The following is a 23,791-nucleotide window of genomic DNA, read 5'->3' on the forward strand; positions in this document are numbered from 1 at the left end:
CTGCCTACCTCAAGGACATCTCTCTGGTTGGGCCACAGTCATCTGCAACATATAATAGGATATACCACCTACTTGTTTGGTTTCTGAATCATCTGAATCCACCCTCATTCAGCAATGTGGACTATCAGCTTTCAGAGACAAAAGAACAACCTTGAAATAATTGTCATTTATTCATTTGACCAATATTTATCCTATGCCTACCACGACTGTATTCAAACACTGCTGGGGATGGGGAAACACCAATGAATGAGGCCTGGTTATTATTTTCAAGGAGTGTATAGTTATGAAGCACAGTCAGATATATAAACAAATTAAAACTCCCTCTTTTAAATCACCAATATTACAAGGCATGCTCAAAGTTTTAAAGGATCACAGAGAAGAGTGACTATCAAAGCACCTAGCAAAACCCTAGCTAAAAGAAGTGCTATTTAGAATGACTACCCAAGGGACATACTTTTCAAACCTAAGCTACAACTTTGGACCTGTTTCTACTACAAGAAAGCAATTTACCACAAAGACCACAGTAGACAACAGTAGACAACAGTAGACCACAGTAGACCACAGTAGACAACCCCTTAAAAAATAACCATCACTAGGTTACTTTTTATGCCCTTGGCTTTTATTGGATGTAACAAGAAATATCCATATGAATTTTGCTTTTGTATTTGTTCAAATCTTCTCGATTGTTTTATTACATCATTCACTGGTTCCTAATAAAGTCACATGAGAAACTACCTTTAGAATTTAGTGATACAGGAAAAAAGAATTTAGTGATACAGTCTATTTTCCTTGATGAACTAATTCCTTTCAGATGACAAAATCTATTCAACATGTAATGTGTTTTCATTTTTGCCCTGGCATCGAAGAATCTCAAAACCGAATTTCAAATTCAGTTGCAGTCATGCTATCCCCAGAATATTTGCGATTTCCTTTTCCTCTGGCCCTTATGTTCTCTTTCTAGCTCCCTTGCCTATTGTAAACTTCCTTTATGTTCTTATGGACACAAGATGGGATAAAATAACTTAACATTTGTTATGCTCAGTGATTTTAGAATTATTTCTGCTATTTTACAAAGATAAATGCAAAAATACATGACCTATGTTATGATTTTTAGAGAATTTGGAGAAAATAAAGACGACCTAGAGAAAAGCAACAGAAAAGGGACAAAAAATGGGACTGATGTAGTATACCTATATTATCCAACTCAAATAAATATTGGGGCACATTGATCTGGTATTTGGGCTAAGAAGAGAGTATCAGAAATTTGGTCTGTTCTGGAAAATCCTAGAGATATTTGAATACAGATCCCAGGAGGCATGATCATTATTTAATATATGTGAGTAGTTACAGAAAGGCTTTAATCTCTTTTTGGATTACAGATCCCTTTGATGATCTGTTGAATGCATTGGAACTGCTCCCCAGTAAAACACAAGCACCTACAGTTTCTGTAAGCAGAACTCTCCTGTTACCTATTCATTTTTTTCACAATATCAAAAGCACTTGCCAGCTGGCACTGCTATAAAGAATTCAGTTAGACCTGAGGAAGAACCTGAGAAGCCAAGTTAGACGGGGAGACTGGCAAATCAGGTGTCAACTGAAGTTGTTAACGCTCTGACACCATTCCTAGATGGTTCAAGCCAGGAGGTTGTTTTCTGTTTGCTTTTAACTGTTTTGAATAACAGACCTCTTTGATGAGCTGATTAAGGTATGGGTCGACTATCTCAAAAATACATCCACAACTCGCCCCTTCCTCCAATTTTGCGCATAATTTCATGCGATTCATGGACTTTCTCACTCTCAGATATCCGATTATGTTTAAGTGCAGACTTCCCTGGACTCGGCGGAATGCCCTTGATGACCTTTTAGAATCACCCTGTCTTTTATCATGAGGGACAAGAGTCGCCTAGGTTACCGGTCCGAGAATCACCCGACCCCCGCGGCCCCTCACCAGACCCCTCCAAGCGCTCCCCTCCCCCAAGCCCGTGCGGCGCAGGTGCGAAAACCTAAGGGGCCACCCGGGCGCAACAGCTCCGATAGGGAGTGGGGGAGGGGCCCGGGATGGGGGGGAGGCGGGGGTGGGGGCCTTCCCAGTGTTGCTTGGTGACCACGCTCTCCGCCCAGGCCGTTCCATTTCCACAGCAGGGGGCGCCGCGGGCCGGGCCGTCGCTGTCGGACCTCCCAGAGCGTCCTTCTTCCGGCTTCCTCCCCTCTGCCGGGCGGTGGCGAACGCCCGTGACGTCACAGGAGGCGGGGCCAGCGCCGCTGCCGGGTGCTGGAGGCGCCATTGGAGCCGGCTTGGCTTGTGAGCGCCGCTGAGGAGCTGGAGGTTGGACTGCAGTTACAGCCGCGTCCGCTCCTGGTTCCTGGCCCCTCAGCGGCATGGCGTGCGGGGCGACGCTGAAGCGGCCCATGGAGTTCGAGGCGGCGCTGCTGAGCCCCGGCTCCCCGAAGCGGCGGCGCTGCGCCCCTCTGCCCGGCCCCACTCCGGGCCTCAGGCCCCTGGACTCCGAGCCACCGCCGTCGCTTCAGATGCAGACCCTACAGCCGACTCTGCAGCAGCCCGCCCCGCCCGGCAGCGAGCGGCGCCTTCCAACTCCGGGTAACCTACGCTGCTGCGGGCTTGGCAGGAAGCCAGGCCCAGCCATTTTGGGGGGGGGTTATGAATGCCGGGCCAATTCACCCACGAACCCCTTCTTTGCTTTGAGAAAAGGGAACTGGGGGGCCGCTGGGCCTGGTTGCTTCCGGGGATATCCGCGGGGAGTACTGGGGCCACAGTGTCGGTTCTTGGTTTTCCTGGAGCTGGAGATCCTGGAGGGGTGGGCACCAAGAGGAATATGGGAATACCCCCGTTCTGGGCCCTCCCCGTCCTCGAAGCCCCTCCTGCCTCCGCTGCCCGGGCCTGTACTGAGCCGCCCTGCAGATCCAGTGGGCCATGGAAAATTGGATTCTACTCACGAACCCGGCGTGGGGGCGGGTTACTGGGAAGGGGCGTGAGTGTGTGCTGTTCAGCACTGTACTGTAGCTTATAGGGAGGCCTGTTTTCTCGGAGCCTTTAGGGACCAGAGACCGCCGCAGGAATCATGAAAACTGATTTTTTTTTTTTTTTTTAAAGATGACAGGTAAAGGGATCTTAACCCTTGGCTTGGTGTTGTCAGCACCACACTCTACCAACTGAGCAAACCGGCCATCCCTATATAGGATCCGAACCCGTGGCCTTGGTGTTATCCGCACCGCACTCTCCCGAGTGAGCCACGGGCCGGCCCATGAAAACTGATTTTAACCTAACTATTTCTAAGGTACTGGCCGTGTTCTTTTATTGTTTGGCTATTGTCTTGTACCATATATGGCTTGAAATCGGTAGGTCGTTAGCTAGAATTTGAGAATCCTTCAACATACCAGGAGATTCTGGAAGCAAGAATTCAGCTATCCGTAACAGAGGTACTGTCCTTCAATAAGGCATTCCACTTTGGCCAAGGAAAGGGAATGGCTAGTGTGACAGTAAAGAGACCTAATCACAGTGCATAGAGTAAAGAAACCTAGAGTACAGAGGAAAAGTGCATCAGCATTAATATTCAGCAGTTTTAAAGGGCTGCCAGAAATGAGGGGGTCTCAAAAATAGATTTTGGCAAATCATTTCTTTGTGTGTTTTTCTATTCCTCACGCTTAAGCAAAACCTTAGGATCGCCTTACAATCATTCTTTCCTCACCCCTTTTCAGTTACTAGTGCCTTTAGGATTCATTTCTTCTTTCCTTTGCTTATCCACAATGCAAATTTCAGGCCCTTGTCTTCTCACACCAGGATTCCTGCGGTCAGCTAAGCTCTTCCAGGCTTTGTATCCTTACTTGTGTTCACCTGTTCTTTACCCTGGAATTCAAACAATTTATCAACTATAACCATATCTTACCTAGTTGGTCTTTTATAAATTTTCTTCACACTATTCCTCTGCTGTTTTCCCCAGACCCACCTTGCTATGCTTGAATCATGTTTTTCCTTTCTATTTGCTGATCCCAATGAGGCCATTTCTTCAAATCTCCCTTCCATTACCTCACTAACCTGTCCCATAAGGAACTCTGTTCTGCTTTAAATTCCCTGAACACTTAATTCTGTATAGCCTTATGTACAGAATGAGATAATGTTTGCAAAAGTTCTTTGTAAGAGTTCTCAAAACAGGGGGCACAGGTGTCCACTTGGAGTGATTTTTTTTTTACTTCAGCTCTTGCAGATACCCAGGGATAATCATGTAATCTTTCATATAATCTTCTTGGGTCTCTGTTCTGCAAAATGGAATTAATACTTTCCCTATCTATCTTTAGTTGAGGATCCGTCAAGATAGCTGCAGAAAGTATTAATACTTTGACTTAAGTGAAAGATGCCTTCCAGATTAGAAAGGAAGAATGGGGAGGTAATGTTAGTTGCTATACAAGTAGAAAGAATAAAGCCGACTGATGGAAAAATGAATTTTAAAATCAGTGACTTCATTTTCTAACATCCTACTGTTATCTCAAGGGTTGTAAACTTCTGTGAGAAATGGTCAAAAAACTGTTTTTACTTCACTTTAAAAAAAGATGTGTAATATAGCACTTTTTGTGGAAAGAGCCTATAAAATTAAGCCTTTTATTAAATTTACTGACTGTTAGATGGGTACCAGGCATGGAAGGGGGTCCAACCACAGGAGATATTTGTAAACATAGAGTGAGTCTAGATGCAAAACACTTAATTTATCATGACTTGAGAGTTGGGAATAACCTCTGGATGGAGGTAGTGTTTTAGTTGAGTCTTCAATAATATTTGGGGGAAAAGCACAGCCCCATTTCAGGTAAAAGGAAACTGCTAGAGCTTAGGCCAGAAAACCTGCAAATTAAGGAAAGAATAGTTTGATGCAACTGGCTTGTAGTGGATGATGTAACTGGGAAAATAAATTGGGGACAGGTCTTAAAAGGCATTGAATGCCATGTTCAAGAGTTTGAATTTTGATCTGTAGCAGCTTGAATTTTGGTCTGTAACCACTGCAGAGTTTTGAGGTGGGAGTAGCCTGATATAATCTGGAAGCACGGTTCAAATAATAAAGAATTAAAATTACTATCCACTGTTAAAAAAAATAAATTTGCATTTTTCTTTTTTAAAAAATGTTTCTTGTTTTATGTGGCCTCCTTTGGAAGAAAATCATATTTACTACCTTGTTTTTCTCCTGTGGATACCATGTTTAGATTCTTGGATTTACTAGTCCTTCTATGTACCTCATAGTTGTATCTTCCCATTTGTTCACTTTGCCATATAAGAGGCAGTTAGAGGTTTATCAAAGACCTTCTGTTCTCATGAGCATTGTTTTCATACTTGTCCTTTCTTGTTTCAAGTCTTTGCAGTTCCTTACATCCTTGTATTGAATCTGACAAGTATGTGCTTAAGGAATAATATATTTTAAAAATGTGAAGATTTCATAAATTTAGGGATCTAAGATATGAACTTCGTAGTACTCTTAAAAGAAATTATTGCTAACCCACATTGTTCCAGAGTTTAGGTTTTGATTTCGTGTTTGTTCCTGTACTGTACCGTCACTTGTTATGGCATTATTAATATCTTTGATTTTGATTCTCACTACCTTATCAGGTACTTTTGACATTTATATTGAAGAACTAGACTAAAGATCCCAAATGACTTCCCGAGATTACAGTCACACAGCTAGTAAAAGTGGCATTATTAACACCTTCCACCATTAAAAATATATGGTTATAGAAAGTATACACTAGAATAACTTGAGTTGGGGGGATGATGCAGTTTTCTTGTTTTTTGGTTTGTTTTTTTCTAATTAGGTGGTGTCACACCACAAAAAGAAAAAACTTGAAAACCACATCCTTCCCGATTCTTTGTTGTCTCTAAGAGTGCACTTGAAGGTGGTTAGTTAATTTGTGTTTCCTGGACTCCCTTTAATAGCGTTAAACAAGTTTGGTTTGTGATTACCTTGATTCAGAATAGTAATCTGAATCTTACCAAATATTGCCTCTTATAGGGTCAGAAAATTCTTTTCTAAATTCTGACCATCATTCCAAGCAGTAAACGTCAGCTCTTCCCCTCATCAGTGTCCAGGCTCTAAACATAATGGTTTCTGCTGTCCTCTTCCCCAAGGATCTTAAGGGTCCCATATGGAACAAGAACTTCATTGTTAGAAAGCATTGGGTGGTAAGAGACTCACCCTTTAATACTCTAGTTTGTGAAATTGCAAAACTTAAAGGAAATAAAAAATAATGCCCTGTTAGGTAAAGGGAGATTTCTTTTACTGTAAATTGTACTAATTGTCAGCAGATCTGGTCTTCACTGCCATAGGAAAACCTGAAGGGAATTATCTGGGTGGCTTACGCATATAGCCGCTATTCTATGCATTGTTGAAATAGTGGCAATAAGAGTGCATTGTTTCTGGTACTATAGGAGGAATGTTTTATACAGTATAAACAAGTTTCTTGTTAATATTAATAACATGAGGGGGAGGGAAGAAATTGAGACCTAAAAGGAGAGTCTCTAAAGGGAGTATCTAAAGTCTAGTAAAAAGAAAGACCTTACTTGTCTACTCCCACTTCTGAAGAAAGTTTGAAGTTATGAGACAATAAAGTGAATGCTTAAGTTTGTTTCTTTTTTATTAGAGCAAATTTTTCAGAACATAAAACAAGAATATAGTCGTTATCAGAGGTGGAGACATTTAGAAGTTGTTCTTAATCAAAGTGAAGCTTGTACTTCAGAAAGTCAGCCTCATTCTTCAGCACTAACAGCACCTAGTTCTCCAGGTAAGCATGCTTTGGTGTTCAAAATTCATTTAAGACTTTGTAAATGGTACTTATAATGATAGTTTCCCAGTCCAGAATTGATGTCCTCTAAAGTAATAAAATCAGTAAAGTGGATGCAGTATATTATTACTACTCATAAATACTTTAAAAACCACAAAGTCATGAAATTGGGAAAGAACTTGGATTGATTTGATTGGGCTTCCATCCACCCAGTGCAAGAAAGAGTAATGTCCTCTATAACTACAGTATTACTTACTGTAGCCATTAGCCACATGTGGCTATTTAATTTTAAGTTAATTAAAATTAAAATTTAAAAATTCAGTTTTTCAGATGCAGTAGTCACATTTCAGGTGTACAGTAGCCACATATGGCTGTTGTATTGGACATGCAGCTGTAGAACATTTCCATCTCTGCAGAAAGTTTTGTTAGACAGTGCTGCTCTAACATCATTGATAGGTAGTCAGAAAGGATGTGCTCAAAAACAGAATCTCAGAGTTGGAGGGAATCTTTGTGGTCACATAGTGAACTAGTCTTGCCTGCCATATCCCTGCAAATAGTCAACAAACCAGTGTTTGAATATCTCTGACAGTGAACTCCGTCTCCTTAACAGTAGAGGAGTTTGTCTCTACGTAAAGATTCTACTTTTTAACAGTTCTGAGGGTTAAAAGTTACCTTGATTAAAAATTACCTCCTTACAAGAACACAAGTTGGTGTTTGCCAGGAGCTAGGGGAGAGGAGAATGGGGAGAAACTGCTTGATGGGTGAGGGGTTTTACTTTTTGATGTGATGGAAATGTTTTGGAACTAGATAGAGGTAGAGGTTGCACAACTTTGTGACTGGTAGATGCCACTGAATTGTTGGCTTTAAAATAGTTAATTCTATGTAACATGAATTTCACCTCAATAAGTTATTTTTATTTTTTTAATTGTCTCCTTATAATCCAGAGGTCCTGGCTCGGGAATAGCGACATCTCTTCTAATTGCTTTTGCACATACATGAGTGATAGACCTTTCAGTGGTTAGAGCTAGCAAGTCTCACCTTAATCTTCTCTTGAGATTTAGTAATACAAGTGTACTTCAAAACGTTTATGGAAGGATTCATATCGTCTTTTAATTGTTTTCCCATGCTCTTGTTGAAGTACCCTTATATACTTTGGAAATAATAGAATATGTTAGGGGTAGAAAAACAGTTATAAATAATGACTGGTTGGATGTTTTAGTTAGGTTTCATTTGTAGAGAAAAAAATATACTCTGGTTTGTTTAAGCAAAAAATGATTTGCTTCAGAGTGTTAAGTGGCTTACAGACTAACGTAAGAGTGAAGAGACAGAGTCTAGTCTGAGCTTTGAGGAACATCTCAGAACTGGGCTACCACCAGGGCTGTTGCTTTAATGATGATCAGGAAGCCACCTGTGGAATCCATTGTTCAGCTCCAGAATGAGACTGTTGCTCTTTTTGCCTCACCACCCAAACTGATGCCTGGTGCAAGCTTATCCCCCCACTTAGTACTTAATTTAGATCTTTCATGAGTGCATCGGAAATCCTAGCAACCAAGGAGTCTGAAAAATGTAGTTTTGAATTTCACAGCCTCTGCTGCAAAAGAAACAGAGGAGACACTAGAAGGAAACTAAAATAGATTTTTAGACAAGGGAATCCGTAGTGTCCACCACAAAAGTTCTGGTTCTACTATTAGATTTCCATGTTTTCTAGCATTCCAAGGGATATTTTGATTTCTAACTTTAGTAGTTTATGAGCATTTTACTCTTTTCAACCTAGATTCAAAGAGGATGAGATGTGTAGTACCTAATTGTATACCTTCATCCATACTTCAAAAAGGAACTCTTTGTGAATATGCTTGAACTTGTTAGGATCTTGATTTGATGGCCTTAAAGGTTAATGACTTTGCTAAGTTTTTTTATATTGAGCAAGTCCCTTGGTCTCATAAGCCTCAAATTCCCCATTCTTATCAGAATCATCTGTGGATCTTAAAATAAAAGGTGCCCAAGCCCTGCCCCAGAATTAAATCAGAATGTGTATCTTTTGTGGTTAGTTGTACAGATGATTAGGACGCAACTCCTTGATTACACATAGGTCTAAATGATCTCCAAAGGCCTTGTAGGTCCTATGCTGTGGATCCACTTTCTCTAATCCAGACTAGAGGTTTTATGTCAGCTTTAAACTTTTTATTCTTATTGTTTATGAAATGAGCATTGCATATGAGCAGAGATTGTTAGTGTCAGAACTGTTTTTCTTTATGCAGATCAGCTGGCACACCTGGATGCATGTCGTTCCTCCTACCTCTCAATTTACCTTTGATTTTGCTTTGTAAAGCAAATGGAGAATTTTGTGAAAATATTCCATGTAAAGTAGTGAAAAATATAATTTTCCTAAACAGTTTTTATATATCTTGAGGACTGTTTATATAAAGTTGTTAATTCTGAACCTTACAGGTAGAATATATTATGTAAACTAGATTTATCTTTTGGCCAGGTTCCTCCTGGATGAAGAAGGACCAGCCCACCTTCACCCTCCGACAAGTTGGAATAATATGTGAGCGTCTCTTAAAAGATTATGAAGATAAAATTCGGGAGGAATATGAGCAAATCCTCAATACCAAACTAGCAGGTAGGCTAAGGCAGTGACTATGCCACGAATTAACTCCCAGTTAAGTAACTTAAAAAAAGAATAGGGCTTCATTTAAGAGGATTTATTGAGTTGTGAATATTGCAGTTACTCTTCTGGTGATTGTAAACATGAAATTTACACATTATATGGAAGGACTTCTCATTTGCATTTCTGAAAGAAGATAAACCAAGCTGTTCTTGCAAGAATTTTCTATATGAACAAAGGCATTGAGTAGGCCATTTGGGCGTGCTGGCTGGTGCACAGGTGTTTGGGATATGGTACTAACCTCCCAGCAGGTGTTTGGGAAGAGTGCAGTATTGTCAACAGATTGATACTTCCTGGTGGTGGGAGTCTGTGGATGTGGGAAGTCTGGCATCCTTTGATTTGGGAGGTAAAATAAAGCAAGGAGAGCCTACCTCAGGTTAGAATAAAGCTAGTGACTAGTGATGGCAACAAGTAGATCCTTATATGAAAGAAAGGGATCTGAATCAGGAATAGAAAGTAGTATCTGTTTAGTGAAGGAGAATGATGGGATCAGAGAAGTTTTAGTTTCTTCCTGTTAACAGTATTATTTCCTAATATGGTAACCTATGCAACATGGTTCCTCAGAATGTTAATAGGTCTACTTTAATTTAAATTGCAAACTGTTGGGTTAAACAGTTAAATGGGTTCCTTCATAGTAGAACTTCTTTGATCCTTTAATATATGAGTTATAAGAAAAAGCTCTAGTATATTATTCCCTCTCCCTCCCCAATATTGTTCAAATCAGCTGGCTCTAAGTCACTTCTCTGTTCACAGATGTTAGGCTATCTTCTACCTTTCTGCTGAGTTTTCCTTTAGAAAGTATGATTTAATGCCGAACTGTGTACAATTAGATAGTATAGAATTTTCTTTTAGCTTTCTGGCCATCCCACCTCTTCTACTCATCTTTTTTGCTCATTGTGTGTGTTGAAATTTATAGTAAGGAAAGAGCTTTAAAACTTCATGTCCCAAAGAGGATTTGCTGAAATTTCTTGGCCTGTAGTAGTAGGCGTACCTCTCTGTCTTGGGAGGCCATAAGTAGGGGATAGAGTTACAGCAGGGAAGAGTTATTAGGAAAATGTTATTATAGATGATTAGTGACCAAATCTAGAAGCCAGGGAGTTGGCTCTGGGATCTAAGAGGAAGAAATAGATCTCAGTGACCTTTATAAGGAGGGCCTTAGAGTGTGGAAAATTCAAACTGAGAAGCCAGATATGATCCTGACACTTGATTTTTGAAAAATTGGGTAGTTTCTGGGGATAAGTGTGAACTTTCTTTCCCCTCACAGAACAATATGAATCTTTTGTGAAATTTACACATGATCAGATTATGCGACGATATGGGACAAGGCCAACAAGCTGTAAGTATTGCCAGGTTTTTCTTTGAATTTCTCAGGCTCAATATCATCTTCCAAGAGCAAATATCTTATCTCCTGAGAAAAAAAAGCCCCTGTGAAGTAAAATAATAGCTAAAATTACTGATGTGCCCAGCACAGTGTTAAGCTCTTTAAATCCTCACTGAAGCTTATATAATCCTCACCGTAACCTATGAGGATGGAACTATTATTAGCCCCATTTTACAGAAAGGGATAGCACTTAGAAGAGGTTAAATAATGTGGCCAAGCTCATATAGCTACTGGTTCAGCCAAGATTGAAACCTAGGTAGTCTGTCTCTACCACCAGTTTGTCACCTGTGTTTTCTCCAGAAAGGTAGTTCAAGTTCTTTTATGAAAGTTGATTCCTTAAGCTAGTTTATCAGGTGTGTGGTCAGGATTTCTTAAATCTAAACATTTCGCAACTACCAATTACTCAAAGCATAAATTATAAATAGCTATATTAGTATATCTAACTAAACTTGGCTCAGGTTTCTTAAGTTCTTGAGGCTTAGTTTTTTTGTTTGTGTGTTCATTTGTTTTGGTGGCTAACTGGTACAGGGATCAAACCCTGGACCTTGGTGTTATCAGCACCATGTTCTAACAGCTATCCCTTGTTTAGTACTTTTTAAGTGGCAACTCATGTTTCCATGCTGTTTATCACATTTACTTTTAGGTAATATAAATAAAACACGACAATACATTTTTTTGGTATTCTTACCTTTTTGTTTTTTATTCCTAACTTACAGATGTGTCCTGAAGCTTTCTTGCATATCTGGGTACCAGGTTTGACCTCAAGAGATGGCTGCTGTACACTTTTTGCAACTGGTTTGATATCACATTTCAGCTCCAACTTTGCATCCTGAGAACACTTAAACGTTTCTGCAGGTCCATTTTATACAACTTGAAAGACCTTAAAACTTTCTGGTTGCCACAAGCATATCTTTCTTTTCTGCTCGTCCAATAAACAGCTGTGCCCTACTGTGATAGATTTTCCAAACAAAAACCTGGAGCAGCAGTTTAGCAAAATATGCCTTCAGTGGCACTCAACAAATGGAGTTTCCCCGAGCACAGTTCTGTAAGAAGTGTGTATGAGAGTGTGTGTATATGTGTGTATGTATATTTTAAGTTATTATTTGTATTGTGCAAATTTTTTTGATCTTGGGGATTCTGGCTGTGAATTTGATGCACGACAATTATGGTTAAAAACATTTTTTGGTCTACAGAAGATCATTAATGTTTTGTGACCATATAAGTTGTAACAGTGGATTGTTTTATGTGTAGGTATTATTATTAAATACAGGGACTGTTTCCAGGCACAGAATATGAATCATAAGTTAGGATGGACATTAGACGTGATTATGATGATGTAGTGATGGTCTGCGGTCCTAGATCTACAAATGCGGTGAGAAATTAAAACAAAGTGGAGAGACAGGCCATTGATGCATGGACTCTGCCTAATTGTGTTAGAGAAATCCTTTGACTCCAAGCCTTAAAATACCCACATGGAGTCGTCGCTCACCTCATTCACACAATCAAAGAGCTCCCTGGACACTGAACCTCTAAAGGGAGAATGTCTTCCCTGGAGCAGGAGCATCAGGGTTTGTTCAAGAGCATAATGTAGGTGAGCATGGGGCTGGGCCAGGCCCTGGCGGCACTGCTACCTGGGAGGAGCCACTTCACCTTTGTATTGGTTATTAAAAACAGAATTTGGATTCTTTGGTCAGGTTCCCCCAAATTCTTTTGAGGTGTCCGTGTTCAACTGCTTGAGCTTTGTTTTGGCAACCCTCTGCCTGAAGTTGCTTATTGGCTGTTCTTCACCTTGTCTCCAAGGTTGAGGAACAGAAAGTAGCCTCTGTTTTGAGGAGGTGGAAGTTAAGTATACACTTATTTTTTACTGTGACTTGTTCAGGACCACATTTTACAAAATGCCTTGTTTCCTTTATTATTGTTTCTGGAAAGGAAAGTTCTATTAAAATTGTTTTAGTTTGAATATAGAATAGTTTTTTTAATTAGGGCTTATTTTGAAAAATTCTGAGTTTAATTCAAATGTATGCTGATACCTTCCAAAGTAAGGTAATATTCAGAGACAGTCGTTCAGATCAGATGGCTTAGAGAAGTTCTTGGAATATTCACATTGGAAGATTCTTTATTAATGAATGTCTTTGACTTAAATCTAACCAAAAACTGCAACATTATTCTTTGTACATTTTCATTATATAGTGTTAACAAGCTTAGTTGCAAACAAATAAAATACTTAAGCTATTTGTTTACCTTGCCTTCTTAATACTGGGATAACGTTTATTAATTCAAATAACTTACATGAGGTTGCTATATCCGTTTTCTCAGTTCAACAGTACGTTGATGACTTAGAGACCTTTTTTTTAAAAAACCCAGCAGTGATCTTTTAATAATTAAATAATGATTTTACTTCATATTTGAAGGGCAGTTTGTTTCATCTCTTCTTTTTCCAGGATAGTCACTTGTTCCTGGAAGAGGAACAAAGCAGTGGCTGAAATGGGAGTGGCCCTGCAGTGGGATAGTCACACCAAAACAAGGAAAGGGCAGCTGTGGGGGCTATCCAAAGTTGTGAAGCCTAAACTAGAAATGGGGAAAGCTGCCTCACTGAAGTCTTGTTATAGATCAGTGTGATGTGCTCACTCACTATTGCAAATGTCAGCCCCCATTTCTACTAAATGGCTTCTGGTTGGTAAGTAGAGTAGGTTTCAATAAGAAAAATGACACATTCTCACTCTACTCTTTCAAGGCACCCAGTATTGTTGGGCTATTATATTATAATATGATTGCCCTCTGGGCCCACAAGGTAAGACCTCACCAACATGTCTGGGTTTTGGGATCTCCCCTAAAGAGACTGTACATGTTTGTTTAGTGTTTATAATCCAGAGAAAAGACAATTCTTACGACAGAAAATGGGGACCTGTAAGTTAGGTCTTAGACTGGCAAAAGAAGGAATTTTGCTCTAGACCTTGATTTCTAGGGCTTTGATTTAAGGGCACTGTAAGGAAGTGACTTCGTCCCATGGAAATCACAGCTCAAGAAAGAAGTCAGCCTACAAACACCTATAAGGATGGGCCAGGGCCTGTGGTTTTATAACAGCTATATTTGGTGAGCTGGTTAAAAAGTTTTTCTCTATTTTAATTCCAGTTGCTATTCTCTTTTAGTGAAGTCTTAAACTTAAGGGAAATGAAAACAGTAAGTATCCTTGCCTAGGTCAGAAGAGTTGAGGGAAGATCAAAGCTCCTGAGGCAGAGGTAATTGCTGAGAGCTCCCCAAGGGAAGAACATCAGGGAATACAAGAATTCAGGTTAACCTTGCATACATGGTGAATCTTCTCTGCCCACAATGGAGAATTGGTTGGATAATACAGTAGTTAAAAGAAAGGCCTTTGGGTATTTGTAGCCCTGGAGTTTAGTCTCTGCTCTACCACTAATTTGCCATATGAACCATGCCAAGTTAGTGAACTCTGAGCCATAGTTTTCTTATTTGTAAATGGGAATTAATAGCATGTACATCATTGGGTTTTATTTTCAAGTGCAAGAAAATAGTCCATGTAAAAAAAAGTATTTAGCACAGCTTGGGGCATATAATATGAACTTTAGAATGTCACTGCAGTTTTCTTTATAGTGGTCGTCTTCATATCTGGAGACCAAAATCTTCCTGTGTGCAGTAATGATTCTCAGTATGAATAGCCCCTTCTTAACATCAAAATATCATGGTCTCTTATTAGAATTTGTATTTTTAAGTGTTTAACTAAGGAAACAATAAAAGATAAATGACAAATGAATCTAGTGATGCCTTTCAGTGAATCTGTATTCACTATATATGTGGGGGTTTTTTGGGGGGGGGGAGGGGTGTTTGTTTTGCTGCTGGCCGGTTTAGGAATCCAAACCCATGACCTTGGTGTTAGACAGCTGCGCTCTAACCAACTGAGCTAACCAGTGAGCCCCATATTCATGTTATATATGTTACTCACTATAGCAGGGGTCAGCAAACTATGGCCTGTTTTTGTAAATAAAATTTTATTGAAACACTCCCATACATGTATTTATTTGTGTCTGGCTGCTTTCATACTGCTACTCCAGATTTGAGTAGGTTCAACAAATAGCACGGTATGGGCCACACAAGTGAAAATTCCTTTCTCTGGCCCTTTACAGAAAAATTTGCCAGCCTCCACACTATACCATTAATAAACATTTGAAAAAAGAGCACACGAGGCAAATTTACTTCATTTGTAATCCTTGGTGTATCATGTATTGGTGGACACTTGCCCTCATTTGTTATTCCTAGGTAATACATACCTTAAGTTGAGACGTGATAAAAAATTCTTTGCTTACAAATGAAAATTGACAGATTGCCGAAGTATCTTGGAGAAAAAGCTAATAAACGACTGGTTACAGCAGTGATTCTCAGGGTTTTAAACAGAGTGCATGCTATTTGGGGAGGGAAAAAAGATTCAGAATGACCAATTATTTCTGGCATGTTTAATTTTGAAATTTTAGGTATAAAAATAGGTGTGAGAATTTTATGTTTATCAGAAGATAGCACAAATTTAAAGATAGTTTGTAAAATACCATTCTTAAGGAAGAGACTTCTCTGCCATGCTGGAGATTTTCTTCATTGAAAACCACTTCAGAGAGTGCTGTAGTTTTCTAGAGCTACTAGAGTTAAACTGGACCTTGGATAAGGTTGGACACCTCCAGGAAGAAAGGAACACATTTAGGGAAAGATCTTCAACTACCCACCCCAAACCATAGTTTGACGTAAATAGCACTTCATTGTAGGGAGGGTGTGGTACTTTGATTAATAATTTCAGTGCCTGAAGTCTTTATGATCTGTTCTGTTTTTGCTGATTGTTGCATAAAGTGTTGCATCTCCTTATGTGTCAGCTTATCTGCGAGCTGGACAATATATTTGAAAAATTATTTGCAGGAGTAAACTGGACAAAGATGAGTGTCTCCCTCTAGAAAGGATTTCTGGTTGCCTGTGCCTGGGGATACTTCCAAACCATCTTAATTCAGGTTGAAGACTAGAGGTTCCCTGAATCATCCAGATGATACAAAATCAGGTGGCAAGTCTACTTGAGGACTAGTTTACTTTTGTTTCACCTTTATTTTGAAGGTGTGTACTTTGGAATCTCAGTTTAATATGTCTTTGGCAAGAGTTCCTACCTTTAGCTGGCCTTGGGTTTTGACTTTTGTCCACCTCAACCCACGAGGCTGCTAAATACTTCTAAAAGTTCAGCTCTGGAGTGTAGGAGCTTCTTGCAGATTGGCAGATGCCTTTAAGGAAAAAGCAGTTCTGAGTGCTAAGTTTAGCTCTGGGTTCTCTTTTAGATTTTGGCTCAGTTATTCCTAATTACCCAAGTTAGCCTTTTGATGCTTTTAAGAAAATGATTTTTTATCATTTTCTTTATAGCTTTTTAGTTGGCTGTAGCGGTAGGTCGATCCAAATTTCCTGATGGTCCATTTACAGAAGTGAAAGTTTCTGTGTGTACCTTGTCTCCTCGGAGCTTCGATTAATCAGTGAAGGCTGTTAACCTGGCTTGGTACCCAACATGTTAAGCAGAGAAAGACATGTATTTATACTGGCTTTGAGTGTTTCTCAGGCATTCAGCAATCATTACTGGTGTCTTTTGTGTTCTTTATTTGTGGAGGACAGATAATAAATTGAGTTTTTAAGCCTGACAATTTATGTAAGTACCCTTAGTCTGTCTGTCTTATATCCCTAGTGCCTGACTTAGAATTAACATAAATAGTCTGTCGAATCTTGATCCCTGAGAAGGGACTCTAGCAAGGAATATAAGCAAGCAAGGTAAAAGTTGGTAAGTATGTGAATGGTACAGGTATTGGACTGAGGAAAAGAAGAGGCGGTTCTGAGTAGCAACAGTGATCAGTGAAGGTTTCATGGGAGGAGGTAGGGTTGAAGCAAGGTTTCAAAGGATGCGTAGGGCTCAGGTAGGCAAAAGTAGTGGGGCTTAAAGTAAGCAACGACTGGTGGGAAATCATGGTGGTGTGCAGGGAAGACATTCTTGTTTAGCTAGAGTAGAAAACTCGTGGATCCTGGGAAGAGAGTTTGGAGCTAGGTATTAGGGGCTAGATAACAGATAGCTTTGACCCTCAAATAGGAGTTCGGCCCTCATTCTGTGGGAATCTGAAGAGTTTTGGGAAAACTACTTGCAGGGCAAAAGAAGTTACCAAACTAGAGACAGGTTGACCATTAAGAGCCTTTTTGTCCAGTCAGGTAATAAGGCCTGTACATTGATTGGGAAGGGTGATTAAGCACAGCTATGGCTTTACTAAGTATAGAAAATCTTTCCGGTCTCGTGTTCCCTGTTCCCTAGGCACTCCTTCAAAAGATCCTTTTTCTTTTGGTTTGGCTTGTCTTTGCCCCCTCACTTATCTAATCCAGCCCATTCCCGTAGCTGCTGGGTTTTTTTGTTTGTTTATTTTTTCTGTGTGGTTTTTTGGGGGGTTTGTTGTTTGGCATAAATTCTCCTAAATCCACCTGTTAAAGGCATTAGTTAACTCTTGCATGGACTATTGAAAATTTTTCTTCTCAGACTCTGTCCCCAGCATTGATTCAACCCATCATTTTTTAGGATGTTCCTATTGTTCCTCTGCCTGGAATTCCCTTCTCATTTGACAAACGCCTACTCAAGTGGCAATTGTCTTTCTGCTCCCTTCTTCAAGGCAGAGTTATTCACTCAATAAATGTTTATTGAGCACCTACTGTTAAGTTCTGTTCTAGGCACTAGAAATACATCACTGAACCAGAGACAAGGTCCCTGCTGTTGTGGTTCTCACATGCTTGTGAGACAAGACAAGCAAACTAGTAAACAAGATTTAAAGAAGAAAATAAAGTGGTAATGATGCAGTAACTAGGTTTCTAAGTTGGATTGTAAGGAAGATCTTTCTGAGGAGGTGTTATATTTATACAGTACTTCATTTTCACACTTCACATTATGCTCTTATACAGTTGTATAATGCATTTGTGTGTCTACATGTCTTTTCTACTATACTGAACTCTTGGTAGCACCTTATTATCTCTATTCTTGTCTCTTAAATGATGAATGACTAAATAATGTGGCTACTATTTCTCCGTCTTCAGTGTACTACCTAAAACCCTTTCCCTTAACTCCCAGAGCAAATCATTTTAAACCTTTTGCAGGCTGTTTCTCTAGAGAAGCTTACAGTCCAGTGGGCAAAAGTTTGATAAAACTTGCTTTGGTAATTGCTCTGTGCCTCTGGACAGAATGAGGACAGGGTGTTTCCTGGGGAAGGCTATTCAGCTTCCCTGGCAGGTTCCCTCCAGGTAGTTTAGTTACCCTGATCTGTACTCAGGAATGCCGACTCACAGGCCGGCCCGTGGCTCACTCGGTAGAGTGCGGTGCTGATAACACCAAGGCCACGGGTTCGGATCCTATATAGGGATGGCCGGTTCGCTCACTGGCTGAGCGTGGTGCTGACAATACCAAGCCAAGGGTTGAGATCCCCTTACCGGTCATCTTTAAAAAAAAAAAAAAAAAAAAAAAGGAATCCCGACTCACTAATAAAGCTATACTGGTCTATAAAACCAGACTCCAGTGTGTCAGTTTATGATGAGAATATATGTCAGGTGCAGTAGACTGCCCCTTTGGCCTTACAAGTGTGTTGTCTTTATGTAATCATACCACTTGGGAAGCCTAATTAAAGTCAAGAGGCTGCTCTATATATCAAAATGAGGGGAGTTAGTTCTAAGGATGGAATGTTTACCAGCATCAAGTTACCCCCACCACCATGAGCCGGGCACAGCCTTCCTCCCCACTTCAGTTCACTTCAGTGATTCCTTATTGTTCAACTTGATATTTCCTCCATCTCCAAATGGCACATTCTTTTTTAGTTTAGATGGCTACTCTGGTTTTCATTATATTCCAGACCTTGGGACCCATTACTTTCAGATTACTTTGCTTCTCTGCTCTGTTGTGTCTTTCAACGGAATTACCGGGTTGGGAGGGAGAGTTTGCAAATTCACCGCCTTCCCCAAATGTACTAGGATCTGCGGGCTACCCAGTTTTTTATTCTAATCTATGTGGTTGTGGTACCAGATGGAGACCCCAGTAAAGTTCCCATTGTACTAAATTATAGACGGCCTTTCTGTACGAGTAGTATTAAAAGTTTTTCTCAGGCTACGACTGAGCAGGGTCCCTAAAGGTTAAGGACATAAGTCCCGTGAATGGAGACCCAGGGGGGCTTTAGATCAGACACCCCGCCTTCAGGCAGCTATTAGGCTTGTTCAGAGGGGTGGGACAGGGGGCTTTTGATTAGAACTTGGAGCCCTGCTCTGTTCTGCTTTAAAGATGGGGACAGGGCTATCTATGCTAGGAAGAATCGACCGCCGTGACAGCCGTAGCGAACGCCTCGTCGTGTTCCGCCGGGATTCGACAGCTCGGGCTTGCCTCCCTACGCATAAGTCCTTTGATTTCGTTATAAAAACGCACTTCCAAGGAGCCAGGGATCCGCGGAGCGAGGCTATGAAAAGGTAGAGCGGACGGACAGAAGGGAATGCGAGGGTGGCAACGCGCCCCGGACGCCGAAGGTTACGCCGCCTTGGCGTAGAAGCACCCGAATCCCGGCCGCCGGCTGTGGGCGCCGCGGCACACGGTCGGTTCTGGCGTGGGGTTTCTGGGAGTTGTAGTTTTCCCAGCTTTGCGGTCGAGGGAAGCCTGCCACCGCCGTCCCGACACACCCGTGCGATACGGGGCTGTGTGCAGGGTCCGGTGGTGGGGCCGGCGTTGCAACACTTAATATCAGTAACAAGTTTACAGGGCTGGCCGTGTCTCTAGAGAGACCTAGTAAATGCCTGGGAAATTGGAAAGTTTCCACTAGAAAATGGCGCGATAAACTGGGTCCGGACAGATTTGGCGTTTGCCTGGGAGACAGTGGGAAGGCGGCAGCGAGTGGGTGGGATCATTCCAGGCGGAAGAAACTGCTCCTACAAATCTTAGAAGCGTGAGAACAATTCCGATGGCTGAGGACATGAGTTTGAGTGGGGTTGGTAAGCAGTGGGATGTGAGGATTTAGAAATAGAAAGAAACCGGAGCATGAAGGGTCTTGAATGCTAAGCCCAAGAATTTTGACCTTTTCTTCAAACATTGAAGCTCCACACACTGCCCGGGCAGAATGAATGGCTCACTCCTTTTTGTTTTGTTCATCTTTCTATAATAGAAACATCACTTGCCGTAGCATTCTGATTGTGTCTTCCTATCAGAAGCCCAAAAAGGCCATGCATGTTAAGAACTCAGGAAGTGTTCATTGAATGATCAGATTTGAATTTTAGAAAAGTAACCCGCACCATTAGGAGAGTGAATAAGAAGGGAGTAAGAGACGGTGCAAAAAGCCATTAGAATTCAAAGTAAATTCCTTTGCCCACCTCTGTTTTACCCCAAATCTATGGGTTGAAAATCTAGCAGCTCAAAGGCCATTTCCAATCTGGGTTTTGTTTGGCCAGAAGTTTTTAAAAAATTAGTTGGCCCACATTTTATTTGTTGTTTTTTGGCACTTGGATGGTCAGAGTACCCGGGACCTTGACCTTGGCATTACCAGCACCATGTACTACTGAGTGAGCCAACTGGCTGGCCCCTGCCCTGTACTTGAATTGGGAAGTTCCACATTTGAACAATAACAGATTTCTAGCTTCTCTTGAAAAAAATCTAAAGATTTGACAGTTTGGGACCCTGATTCTTAGAACATGTGATCTCCATTGTCATATTCCCCAACACTCCTTTCACCCCTCAAACTGAGGCCAAGTATCACTTGCCATTTATCAAGTGCTTTTCTTGTTTCCTTATAGTTAGCCGTGTTTGGCCCTGGAGGCATTTGAGTTGCCCATCTTTGTACTAATCCTGCATGGTATTGTCGAAAGGACAAAATTACAGCAAATTTAGTTTAAAGATTTCAGTTGGCTTTATTGCAATTCTAGAATCAGGCAATACTTTATTCCATAAAATAGTTTTCCAAGGAGCTGAGCAAAAGAGCTTGGCTTTATAGACAGAAAAAGGGCTTAAAAAAAAAAAAGCAGAAACAAAAAACAAAAAGTGGATTGATTATTTTAAAGTGTAAGATACGAACTGAGAGAACAATGGGAAAATGACTGGTTAACATCAGTGTAAGGATTAAAGCAAAGAGAATGTCATTATTATGCATATTGAAGATTTAAACTGTCCTGCTTGGGAAATTGTTCTCTCTATTTCTCTGAAGTCCAGAAAACAACTTAGTTTGGGTTTGGCACATTAGCCTGGGTGACTACATACTGATTTTTAATCTTATCTGTTGGGGCCTAATGTGGGAGCTTAGTCCAAAACAATGGCCTCTTAGAATTTTTATTTAACAGTATTTCTGAGGAGTGATACAATGAAATCTGTACTTTAGGAAGATAATACCGCCAAACAAACAAGAAAGGGAGGGAATTGGAAAGGGTGGTGATAAATACCTTGCCAAAAGTACTTTGTGGGCAAAGGCCATGAGTTACCAATTCCATAATCCTCCGGTATTCTGCTGGACACACATTAGGTGCTCAGGAAATTCTTTTTTTTTTTTTTTTTTTCAATTTATTTTTTGCCTTTATTTATTTTTTTATTTTTTATTTTTATTTTATTATTTTTTTTTAATTTTATTTTGTCGATATACATTGTAGCTGATTATTGCTCCCCATCACCAAAACCTCCCTCCCTTCTCCCTCCCCCCCTCCCCCCCAACAATGTCCTTTCTGTTTGCTTGTTGTATCAACTTCAAATAATTGTGGTTGGAAATTCTAGTTGAATTGAAACTCTGACTTCTGGTGGAGTAGATATCTGATAGGGTGGGGGTGGGGGAGAATTGGAATGCTTGAAGAAATCCAGCATGTTGTGGAACCTTAGGAATTTTCTCCAGAGTAGGTGATCCTTGAGCTAGGGGGCAGTAAACCCCTTTTGGGGAAAAACCTACACAAAAGTCCTGAATCAGAGCAGGAACTGGGCATGTAAAGATGGGGGTGGGGTGGAAATGGTGTCATTCCAGGGGAAAGGAATCAAAAGGCAAAGAGACCAGACTGCCGTACTTTTCCTGGAAATACTGGAACAACAAGCTCTTGGCTGGGTCATTTTAGGCAGGAGATTTCGGACAGTAAGGATGGAAGGTTAGAAGGTTGTACATCTCTAAATGGTTTTTTTTTTCTTTCTTATTTGTCTTCTAAATGTTTTTGATAGCACATCACTTAGGGAAAAAAATGTCCAGTCTGAACCCAAAATAAATATTTACAGTATTTATTTACAAGTTATTTACATGAACAAATGCATTAATGTTGTGTACTTTACAAAAATTTACACAACAAAGATTGAAATTTCATTTATTTTTTTAACTATCTGATTTTTAATGTTTTTGTTTAATATTATATTTATTTTTTTAACGATTTCAAATTTTCTTCTGTTACTCTTTTAAAATTTATTTATTATTATTTTTTACATTCTAAGATGCTGTGGATCAGTTGGGGGTAGGGGGAGAGCAGACAGGAGGGGGGATAGGGTGGGAGGAAGAAAAAGGAAGGAGAGGCATGGTCAAGGCCCGTAGTACCCCCTCATTCCATCCTGAGAGCCCAGGGGGCTTCCTGCTATGGCTTGGTGGTGGCTTGGCTAGATGTGCAGTTCAGGCGGGTGTGGCTAAGGCCCTCAGTCCTCCCCCGACCCTGGCTGGGGAGCCCGAGGGGCTTCCAGTCTTTCTAGGTTTTATAGGTGTTCTTTGGTGGTGTTAGGCCCTTACAGGTTAATATCAGAACTTTGTCTTATCTGCGTGTTTTTTGTTTTTTCTTTCAGTTCTGTGTTCACTATTCCCACAACTTAAACTCTGCACTGGAACTAATTTGTTGTCCTTTGCTTACTTCTAAAATGTAGGAACTTCCTGTGGGAACAAACACTTGTGCCCTGTGGTTGAGCTAAATTGCTGCTTTGCTGTTGATTCTCTGGGGAAGGCTTTTTGTGTAGCTCGGGTTTTAACTGTTGATCTTATAAGCACTTCTGAGTCTTGTGAGGTCCGACACACCTGGGTTGTGTGGAAACTCTGGACTGGGCCTGAATCTTTTCAGCAAACTGCACCCCCTGCAGATCTATATTCCTGACCAGTCTTGACTGAGTGGTCCTGTGCTGACTGGAGGGCAGATCAGCTTTCCATGCTTTGCCCCACTGTTTCCCCAGTGGGCCCGTCTCCCCACTGCCCACACTCCAAACACTTCCCATGGGATGGGCCATTCTACAGTCCCTTGTGGTAACTCACTGGCCTCTGAGTGGCTCCTTTTTTCAGTTGTCTATGGCCCCTCCAATCTATGTGGGTCCACAGGAATGCTGTTAGTGGTCTCGCTGGCCTTGAGTCCACCAAGGCCCTTTCTCCCTTGCAGCCTCCAAGCAACTTCATACGAAGGGCACAGCTACGGTTTTTGCCAGTTCTTGCTGCATGTGCTCACCAGGGCCAAACTTGAAATGGCCAGGGCTTGAAACAGATGGAGTGACCCTTTCTTTATCTCATTGTGACTTCTTCTGCCTTCATGAATTCTGACGGTCTCTCTTCCTCTTCCCCTAAGCTGTAGCAGCCCCAGCTTGGCAGTTTGTTGCTTTTGAATAGTTGTAAATTGGTTGATTGTGGGAGAGGGTGACTGTTGGGTACAGTCTATTCTGCCATCTCGATCAGAAGTCAAGAGAGAAATTTTAAAAGATTAGATTTTAAAAACCCCACACGGGTCAACTGCCAAAAAACAAACAAAAAAAGATCAGATAAAAAATATAAATATCCTAGAATTTTCTTCCCATACTCCCAGTGTATCATAGCACACACACCACCACTTCAGCGTCTCTGATGTAGTCAAAGAGAGTCTCTGGGGGTTCGAACAGAGGACTGGGGGCATGGTAGCATTCAATCCACAAACTTGAGCGGCTGAGACATCAAAGAATTACTGTGGCCTTAGAGTGCTTTCCA

General features: G+C 40.9%; 1 protein-coding gene across 1 annotated transcript; it reads left to right on the forward strand.

The window, feature by feature from the left end:
- The first annotated feature begins 2,277 nt into the window (after nucleotides 1-2,277).
- Nucleotides 2,278-14,562, forward strand: AKIRIN1 (akirin 1). The gene is made up of 5 exons (XM_063105000.1): nucleotides 2,278-2,599; nucleotides 6,637-6,777; nucleotides 9,266-9,400; nucleotides 10,710-10,781; nucleotides 11,543-14,562. The coding sequence occupies exons 1-5, from the start codon at nucleotides 2,380-2,382 to the stop codon at nucleotides 11,551-11,553; spliced, it is 579 nt and encodes a 192-aa protein (XP_062961070.1). The 5' UTR covers nucleotides 2,278-2,379; the 3' UTR covers nucleotides 11,554-14,562.
- Nucleotides 14,563-23,791: the final 9,229 nt, after the last annotated feature.

This window comes from Cynocephalus volans, chromosome 8 (genome assembly GCF_027409185.1).
Source record: "Cynocephalus volans isolate mCynVol1 chromosome 8, mCynVol1.pri, whole genome shotgun sequence".
NCBI classification, from domain to species: domain Eukaryota; kingdom Metazoa; phylum Chordata; class Mammalia; order Dermoptera; family Cynocephalidae; genus Cynocephalus; species Cynocephalus volans.